The following is a 10,262-nucleotide window of genomic DNA, read 5'->3' on the forward strand; positions in this document are numbered from 1 at the left end:
TTTTGTCTGTGACTTTTTTCGGGGGGCTGCACTCATGGCTAGGGTTCCAATCAGCGCTCCAGCTGCAGGCCTACACCACAGCTGGAGCAATGTGGTATCCAGAACTGTGTCTGCAACATACACCACAGCTCACAGCAATGCCAGATCCTTCACCCACTGAGCAAAGCCAGAGATTGAATCCAGGTCATCACATATTACATTAAAAATGACATTTTCTGAAAAGGTGTTTTGCACACAGAACGATAAAATGAGTGGTTGAGATACCTTCTTCACATGAGGTTACTGGACATGTCACAGGTGGACCTCTGAGTAAAAAAAAAAAATAACAGAGCCTGCTGTGGGGTAGAAGAAGGTTATGACCCCAGGGAATGAGGGGTCTTTTAACATTGTTCCACCAGATGGTTTGTCTTCAGTTTGAGAAAAGAAGTGTAGACGTATCTCTTCAAGGTTAAGGAAATAATACGGGTCCTGGGGATATGTGCCTTGGATTGCTGATCCCATTATGGACCTTGGACATAAAAGAAAATAAGTATTACTCTCCTTAAAACACTTGGCATGTATTGCGATTTGTCACTCACCATAAAGGCCAAATATTCAGATCCACTTAAGCTTCTCAGAAAACAAATCCCATCGTTCAAAGCACAAAATGCCAGAATAGCTCATCACTGCCAAGCAGGATATTGGAAGATGACTTAATGTAACCAAGGGGTAAGATTAATCATTGTACATCCAACGTTATGACAACAGACCAAGACTATAAAAACGGGGAGGATTCCGACTCTCTCTAACAACTGGGACACTCCAAGCTTCTCCTGAAGAAGAATAGCAGGAACCACCAGGATGAAGAGTCTGCTGCTGAGTCTGGTCCTTGGTCTGGTTTGTGCCCAGGAACCTCAACCTGAACAAGATCCCTTTGAGGTAAGAGGGATGGGCTGGGTGGGAGTAGAGCTTGTGAATGTGTGTTGCTGTGGGGGTTTCCTTGGGCGCCTCCAGAAGCCTAGCCATCCACCTCAAACTCAGAATTGCTCCATTAATTGGCTCCTGGACTTGTAGGATTTGGTCTCTGTGGTATCTACTCTGTCTATTCCTCAAATCGATATATTGATATAGTTCTTGGAAAAAGAGCTGGATCAGCCAGGAACTGCTGGGAGTGGAGTTATTGCATCTGAAGCTGAGCATCAGCTATTTCTGAAATGTCTCCATTCCTTGTTATATGCTGGCTTGAGTTTTCACATTATTATCTAAATCTGGCTCCGTTCGGTCAAATCTGCTAATGTGTGCTGATAGGTAAAAGGGAACGGACGCTCCTGAAGGATGATGTGGGGGTCATCAGAAACAGAGGAACTCTCCTGCATCACAAGTATTTCTTTTTAGCTTTCAGGAAAATGGATAACCAGCTACATAGGCTCTAGTGACCTGGAGAAGATTGGAGAAAATGCACCCTTCCAGGTTTTCATGCGTAGCATTGAATTTGATGACAAAGAGAGCAAAGTATACTTGAACTTTTTTAGCAAGTAAGTAAAAATAATGGGGAAGGAAACCACGTATAAATACCAGAACCTGAGGAAGGTCTGGCATCCATGTGTGCAGGGAAATGCCTGGGTTTGAACAGGAGCCTGGTCCCCTCATGTGAACAGCCGAGAAGGGTCTCTGGAGACCTTGAGTCCTTGCCACCAGAAGCCTTCCGAGAAGGTCAGGAGTCCTGCCTGAGAGTAGAGGTCCCAGAAGGTCCCCTGGCTTCAAGCCATTCAAGGCAAGAGGGGCAGAGCAGCAGCAAGAGCGCAGTGCCCTAAACCCTACAGTCCCCACCTGGGGCTGCAACCTTTCAGGCAGACTTTGTAGGACAGGCTTCACAGGGAGCCCCACTGGCTGGGAGCAGGTGCGGAACACAAAGGGGTCTCTACTCAAAGGTGAATCAGCAAAGGTTCATTGTGACTATGTTTATTAAAGTCCTCATAGCACAAAGCACGCTTGATGGAATGTCCACTATAGAACAGGTGTTTTATTGGGAACATGCCCACACAGAAACAAACTTTCAAGAATAGAAATATTAATGATAAAAACCCTAAAATATTTATGCCTGAGGAGCTTGGGGTATAGATATATAAATATGTATAACTGATTTTATTTTAAACAGCATGTATTTGAGAGTATACTGACATTTAACTTGTACACACACACATATCATATCTCAGGATACATACAGAACTGTTCTAATTTTGTAACAAATACTTTACTATCTTCCTCTTTGCCATGTTGATTATGTTTGTGCCCTATCTTTGACTTGTTGTGGGGCCACTCTCTCTGAAATCAACTCTAGAGTGTACTGACCCACAGGTACCCCTCTAAAGGGCAGGGTGCTCTGAGATTTCACTTGTGGACACTGGTTTCACCACCTCAACAGTCATGATATAAATCTCCTCCCCAAATCTCATTTCTGTCCCTCACCGTTAACCACCCACCTAGCCACAGGTAACAACGGACCTGATTATTCTCACCTCCTCTAGAACTTCACACAAGGAAATCACACAGTCCACATTGTATCCCCTGCTTCTTTCACTCAGCAAAATGGTTTAAAAAGAGAATTGTTTGTCTGCATAGAGAAGGAGTCCCTTTTCTCAAGACAAGTGGAGGGACTAGGTTTGAATACACAACCATGTGGATACTTTGCAGTTTCTGCAACTGCATGTGGTTTTTGTTGTCACCACTTCATGGTTTGGTTTTGTATGTTTGTTTTTTGAGTCACTGGATGCATTTCCATAATGACTAATTACAGTGAACACAACTCACTCTGGTCATTGTCTGGCAATAGGTCTTTCCACTAATTAAGCCAGTATTTCTTGGGTGATTTCTCTTGTAACATTTGAGGCATCTGCATTTGTCATATATACCAAATACACATTTTTCACTTACGTGCACAGAGAGATACATATGAAGTCACTCAAATACATTGTAATAGAGGTGACAATATAAACATATCAGATACGTATACCACTTACTTATGTTATACAGGCATATCATGTGTATCTTTGTGTGTGATTTTCCTGGTACACACATATGTATCTTTCAATGTGTATTCCTCTGATGATGAATTAATAGAAGAAGACTTTCTATCTTGGATATGAAAAACTAAAATTTCCTATAATTTCTGCAATGTTTGGCGATCCTTTCAGCATCCATTGCCAACGTTATGAAAACCCTAACGGCTCTTTTGAGAGCTCTGCCTCTCATTACTAGGCAAAGGATGTTTTAAACAGTTTTTTTTTTAATTTGTTTTCATTTCAGTAGGAAAAGACTTTTTTTACTCTTTTCCCCTAAAGTCTCAATTTCTTTATTTAGTTTCAAGGAAACATGGCTAAATATGTACAGTTCATTCTCAGAACTTCTACTCAGAACGAATGTGGAAATGAAATGTCTTGTCCCTTGGGAGCTACCTGATCTGAAACAATGCATTCCTGTCCTGTGCATGTCCCAGGGCTCTTAGGCATTACGGTGTTACTTACACTGGGGCTGAGAGGGTGCATCAGTGAAATTGGCAATTATAGGTCAAATTTTTAGGATGTGAAATCAACCAACTCACTGCTTTCTTTTTCAGGGAAAATGGAATCTGTGAAGAATTTTCGCTGATCGGAACCAAACAAGAAGGCAATACTTACGATGTTAACTGTGAGTAGGAGAGTTGAATGGATAAAAGTAGAGGAGGGTGCAAATCGGGGCCTCCTGTCCCGTCAGGACACCACACATGTCCATTCCAGGGTCCATCAAAGGACAGGTGTGGTCAGGCACCTATCCTCAATGCTCGAAGCCCTCTGCCATCCTGAACAAAGGCTTCCATCCCACAACTCAGAGGGCCCCTCCCGACTCACAGGGGTCCTCCATGGTGGACCCTAGACTTGGTCTTTCAGGAGGGTCTCAGGTATATGGAGCGGTTACTAGAATATTTAAAACACCCTTCAGAACGCGTGTCTCAAGGGTCTATGTGGACAGGACACATCAATATCATCCTGCAGGAGACAACTTTTAGAAATTAGCTCTGAACATCCTAATTGCTTCCGTGAATGCCAGATGAATTTCAAATCCATGGAAATCCTAGGAATTTCAAACACCAAACACAACGCTTCTTACATGCAGCTTCTGGTCAAAGCAATGAGGATGCTGGCTAAGATTTACAGCTCTACGTTCTATGCGAGAGCCTGCAGCCACATAACCAGTGGTCATTGCTCCAAGGCATATATATTGGATTACAACTTACATATATCAATATGGGATTCCAGGAGGTCCCTAGTGGTTTACGATTTGGTGTTCTCACTGCTGTGGCCTGGGTGGGATTTCCACATGCTATGGGTGTGGCCAAAACATAAGTGATTCCAACCCTTGCTTACTATAAATCATAGCACAGCCGTTGCACTATTAACACAAAGAAATCAAATGTGTGCCAGATTCTTAGCCCTTCATGTACATTGATAAACTTTTAATATTAGGTAGGAATTTTTTGAATAATTTTTTGCCTTTATTTTATGGCCCCACTCATGGCATATGCAGGCTCCCAGGCTAGGGATAGCATCTGAGCTGTATGTGCTCCTCCATGCCACAGCCAGAGCAACCCAGGAAAAGGGCCATGTGTGCAATCAAAACCAGAGCTCAATGCAATACCATATCCTTAACCCACTGAGCAACACCAGAGATCCAGCCTGCATCCTCAAGGATCCCAGGCAGATTCATTTCCAGTGAACCACGATGGAAATTCCCAAATCATGCCTTTTTTCTTTCCTAGGGGATTTCTTTCCCTCAGCTGAGGCACCCGTGCTTCTACTGTATAGACCTTCATTTCTGCCATGTTCCTATATATTTTCCTGGATCGAGAAATGGCAGTTCAAGTAGGGAAAGAAACAGAACAGCCCACCTCTTCCTCCACGTCTCTTGGCAACGAGCAATCGCAACCAGACTAGCTTGGGTTTAGGGGAAATCCCTGCACCCATACGAAGCACACACTGGACTTTGGGTGAGGGCAGCCTCAGCCAAGATATAGCCTTACCTTCCTGGCCTCTACCAGCTGCAAAACCTTTATGGCCATTAGAAATTGAGATGGCAAAACCCTCCCGGAGAAACCATGGTTAGAGCAAAGGGGGTTCCGGAGAGTCTCAGGAGAGGCATCATCTGACATGAACTGTCCCCAAATAAGCCCAGGCTCATGGATGCCCAGGGGCTTGGGAAAGATGCATACACAGGTATGGGGTTAGAAACCAAGGAAGCCATTTCAGGAGCTACCTCGTCTTGGCCCAGGCAGACAACTGGCAATTCAGTGGTGCTGACTATGAATAATGCTATGCGGGGTTTCAGGAACACAGATGGGCTGATGAAAACCAGATCTTGATGAGCGATCCCAGTGAGGTGTTATGGAGGGCTGGAAGCGAGAACGCATGCCCAGGGCTTAGAGGGAACACAAACTCGGTCAATGCTTAATCTTCTGCAGAGCAACATGGCACAGCCACAGAGGGGGAGGTGCAGGCCTCCAGGTGGGGGTGAGCTGATGCTTTAGGTGCTCACTGCCTGCACAGCTCCACGAGGACAACAGTCCTGATAGCTATACACTGGCTAGAGGCCTCTGGGCATCTGCTAAGGAATCACCTAGATGGAGAACAGAGGAAATGCAATCACGGATACTGATGGTTCAGAATATGGCAGTTCTGGTTCGGGGTGGGCACTCAGTAACCCAAAGGGTGGAAGGGTGCCTTGACTCTGGTCCTAAAGAGTGCTCTAAGCCATGGCTGGGAAAATGAAAATTGACAGGATGTTTCGACTTGGATTTCCTAACCTCCCTCATGATATTTGAAATGATGCTGCCTTCATTGGAACTCACATTCAAGAAAACATGCTAGTAGCATTGCAAGGGGGAATAAGGTTCATGCCATCAGAAGATGTCCATAAGGAAAAGCCCCTCCCCTTGCCATCCTAATCGGCTGAAGCGTTCCCTGCACCCACAGGGGGAGAGACCCATAAACACAGGATGCACTGGAGCCCAAGCCCCAAGTTTTCCATGATAAAGTTCAGCTACAAGAAATTAATTAAGGCCAGGCAACATATACATGAATGTATGTATGTTTATGTGTATAATTGCATAGACATGCACATACATTTCTATTTACATGTGTGTATAAATGTGTGTGTGTGTGTATATGTATGTATCATTTCTCTCTTTACAGACGCAGGTAACAACAAATTTGTAGTTAGTTATGCGTCCGAAACTGCCCTGATAATCTCTAACATCAATGTGGATGAAGAAGGCGACAAAACCATAATGACGGGACTGTTGGGTAAGTCTAAATCCTCATGCCATCCCCATGGGCATGGTCATGAACCATGTGCCCTGGAAGCATCTTTCTCCACACGTCAGTCGCAACAGACAGAACTCAGTATCCACTTAGAAGGCGTAGGTCTTTACGTTCCTTGCATTAAGGATTCTGGAATGGAATCTACAAAGAGAGGAGGGAACATCAGAGCTGGGAGAGAAGGGCAGTTTCAGCAGCTGTTTCCAACCACATCTCATTCCTGCAAAGTAACATTTTGGAAAAGAGTTTTCCTGGAAATGGGTCCCTCCCATGGCAACTCATCTCAAGCCATGGCTTTAATCAGGTTGACCTCAATCTCTATACTTCAAGTTCATGGTCAATGCATTCAAAACCCTAAGACAGAAACATTTGAAATACATCTTCATGGGGTCCGTGGTTCTTTTTTTTTTTTTTTTTTTTTTTGGTCTTTTTTCGCTATTTCTTGGGCCGCTCCCGCGGCATATGGAGGTTCCCAGGCTAGGGGTCGAATCGGAGCTGTAGCCACCGGCCTACGCCAGAGCCACAGCAACGCAGGATCCGAGCCGTGTCTGCAACCTACACCACAGCTCACGGCAACGCCGGATCGTTAACCCACAGAGCAAGGGCAAGGACCGAACCCACAACCTCATGGTTCCTAGTCAGATTCATTAACCACTGCGCCACCACGGGAACTCTGGGTCCGTGGTTCTGATGCCACAGAGGGGCACTGGGAGGTGTTCTGTCACCCTGGACAGTAGGCGTCAGCTCCACAGAAGGTGTCAGGCAGAACTGTGGTTGAATGAAAGAAGAAGACATAGTCTCCCATGACAAGAGTGTCCCTGGAAGGGTGAACCCTGTTTCCCAGGTACCTGGGTCCAGAACGAGGCAGGAATTCAGGAAGACATACCAGGAAGCTGATAGAGAAGCAGGCACGTCCATGTCTGGGTGGTGCACTGGGCTCTAATGCATGGAGCCCCTGAGGAGGCTTTGGGGTCCTCCTGCTGACACTGGAGGGTATGCAGTGCGTGAGCTGAACTGGGATCAATCCTCGCACACACAGCAGGCCTCTGCATCATGGCAAGTGGCACCTGGTTGGGACTCCCTTCAATTACTCCAAGGGAAGCTCTGTTTGCACACTGAATCTCCCATTCGGTACTCAGACATCATGATGGGGTCTAATGGGTCCATTGTGTTGTATGCATGCTGATTTTAGGCAAAGGAACTGACATTGAAGACCAAGATTTGGAGAAGTTTAAAGAGGTGACAAGAGAGAACGGGATTCCAGAAGAAAATATTGTGAACATCATCGAAAGAGGTAAAGCAATGCGCATTGCCTGGACATATCATTCACTGGGTCTGTGCACTTGCTAGCAGAAGACACACTGAGTGCATGCACCTATTGTCTCCCATACGGAAATGGCTAGAAAACCCCATAGGTACAATCGTAAAGTAAAATAAGACTATTAGGACTTGCTTGTATTGGTGGATTGTTTGAAACCTGTCCTTTTTATTTTCCCCCAGATGACTGTCCTGCCAAGTGAATCAAAAGCGACTTCGACATCATCAAACTGTAAGTAAAATCACCTGTTATCAATGCTGCTCCAGCAGAAAAGTCAAGGCGCAGACACTGTCCTTTCCTAAAGGTCACATTGTGTCGCTTGCAATGTTTTGCTCCAACAATGGAAATCCTCCTGCCTGACCTCACGCCTGTCACCTGTCACAGGGGCCATGCTCCTAAACCTTTGTCCTGTTTCATTCATCAACAGGATGCAACACGAAGAACCAGGCATTGCCATTGCTCCATGGAATCAATACCAATGACCCACATGCCTGGTTCCTGCCTCTTATAATCCTGCTCTGCCCATGATTATCCCACGTCCTCTCTCCTCATCCCTTAATCACATCCTCTGGGGTGGTCCTTGACTTCGGAAGGTTCAAATAAAGGGAATTCATGCAGACCTGGGCAATGGCACTCTCTGTAACACGTCAGCTACATGACATCACCCAAGGAGCCCTGTGAACTATCCAGGAAAACCTTCCCTTGTAGGACATGTATGTCATCCCACACAAATCAAAATAAGATGAAACACAGGTGTCTAGCGATGTCAAGGTGAGCAGGAGAAAAAGGACTAAACCAGCACAGAAAGGCAGGATTCTTGTGAGGACTTTGATTGTAGTGGTCAGAGTCCAAAACAGAACCCCAAGTGCATTTCCTTCATGGCAATAAAGGAAACTTTGGTTCCAGTCACTGAGGTTTACCCAGAAAACTATGACATGGCCTGGGCCATCACTGAGGGAACATGCCTCTTCGGACAGCACCAACCCTTCTGAAACTCCACGGAAGAACTCTTACGTCTTCAGGTTTAAGGCACTAGTAGTCAAACATGGGCAGGTGAGCCATGGGCAAACCACAGTACCATGAAGGCCACATAGTACCTGGAGGAACAAAATGACCAAGAGGCCAGGTACAAAGCGCTCACTGCACACCCAGGTCACCACACATAAAGATGCGGTCCCATCCTCTCCGGCTTCAAACAGCATCAGACACTCGTCCTCCCAACAAAGAGCCCTTCCCCTGGCCATGAGCCCAGAACACCCACAGCACATTGTGCTACTCATGTCACCATCCAAGGGTTCTAGGCTCCTAGAGGCAGCCCTTCTTTGAAGGGCTGAACAACCGTTCACAGACCAGGACCAAGCCGTGAGAAAACACAGCTCCACATAAGGGATTTTGCTCAGGATCCGAGGTTCTGACAAATAAACATTGACAGGTTACAAGGAAGTAGGAAGAGTAAATGGGTATGCATAAATACACCTAGAAGGGGCCCCTCAGTGGGAACAGAGGGCACCAGGAATGAAGACTATGTTGGCTTTAGTTGGAAGTCATGGAGATATCAAGGACATTGTGGGAAATCTCCTGCTTCCTATAAATGAGTGCGTGCCTTGGGAGTTCTGATTCTCATCGACAGTGGGCATCGGAAATGGTTGGATTGGGTGGTTGCATATATACACAGGCTATGAAATGGACAGGGAAGGATGAATTGCCACAGGAATGAGGAAAGGTAGACCCTGACATACACAAAAGCACTGTGAAATGTTACCTGGGCTTGCACCATGTCACCATCATCAATTTAAAAAAAATAGAAAAGGGTGTCACTAGAAATGGAAAGAGATGAAGAGTAATGTAAGATAAAAGTAGCAACAAAGTTAGTGCAACTATATATGCCATCAAGTGGACACAGTGCTTGGAATGTCTGGTAGCAAAACTGGCCCCAGATGAAACAGAAAATGTCAATAGACCTATATTCTATTAATGATACTCCCTCTGGCATCATACAATTATCCATCAAAGACTGCAGGTCCAAAGCATTTCACCAGAGCATCTGCTCAAATATCCAATGAGGAAACGTCACACGACTCAGACAAGGTTGCAGAAAGACATGACAAGAAAGATGGTGCCACCCATTTCGTGAGGTCTGCATAGACTACATCCCAAATCGGATAAAGACATCGAACTCTACAGAAACCCATGAGTTGCTATAAAAATACCACATGCCCTCAACTGCGGTGTAGACCCCTAGGTAGAAAAGGAACCCTCCAGGGACTCGTATGATTTCCTGATTCTCAAGAGGCACACATTGTCCTTGAAACACAAACATGCTCACACAGGGGAGTGCTGTCTGTGTTTTACACATACATTACCCAAGAAGGGAAAGATAAAGAGAATCCATTTCTGGCTCTGGTTCCGAAAGGACTACTTTAGAGATCATCCATATGCTCATCCTAAAGATCCACCTTATTCATTCATGACCCCTTCCAACAGGTGCCATGGCTCCCAGACAGGCAACGTCATTTGGGAATGCTTTTGCAACATGACAAACAACAACCCTGTGGATACTGATATGCCTCCATCTCTGAGAATTTCTGTAAATGCAATTGGCTTCTCAAAGGGAA

The 10,262-nt window shown here is 45.4% G+C and overlaps 1 protein-coding gene across 1 annotated transcript; it reads left to right on the forward strand.

Moving 5' to 3' along the window:
• Nucleotides 1–840: 840 nt before the first annotated feature.
• Nucleotides 841–7,849, forward strand: OBP (odorant binding protein). Its single transcript, NM_213796.1, has 6 exons — nucleotides 841–918; nucleotides 1,375–1,514; nucleotides 3,596–3,666; nucleotides 6,204–6,314; nucleotides 7,522–7,623; nucleotides 7,830–7,849. The coding sequence occupies exons 1-6, from the start codon at nucleotides 841–843 to the stop codon at nucleotides 7,847–7,849; spliced, it is 522 nt and encodes a 173-aa protein (NP_998961.1).
• Nucleotides 7,850–10,262: the final 2,413 nt, after the last annotated feature.

Source organism: Sus scrofa, chromosome X (assembly GCF_054392235.1).
Source record: "Sus scrofa isolate SSC_HxYL_T2T_F1_AM1 chromosome X, Sscrofa_HxYL_maternal_Yorkshire_Landrace_v2.0, whole genome shotgun sequence".
NCBI classification, from domain to species: Eukaryota; Metazoa; Chordata; class Mammalia; order Artiodactyla; family Suidae; genus Sus; species Sus scrofa.

What these genes read in the sequence shown, in the direction of transcription:
- OBP (NM_213796.1), top strand. Translation starts at nt 841, where the DNA reads ATGAAGAGTCTGCTGCTGAGTCTGGTCCTTGGTCTGGTTTGTGCCCAG. An exon ending in CAATACTTACGATGTTAACT is followed by an intron (nt 3,667 to 6,203) that starts GTGAGTAGGAGA and finishes CTCTCTTTACAG; the next exon opens with ACGCAGGTAACAACAAATTT. An exon ending in CATAATGACGGGACTGTTGG is followed by an intron (nt 6,315 to 7,521) that starts GTAAGTCTAAAT and finishes TGCTGATTTTAG; the next exon opens with GCAAAGGAACTGACATTGAA.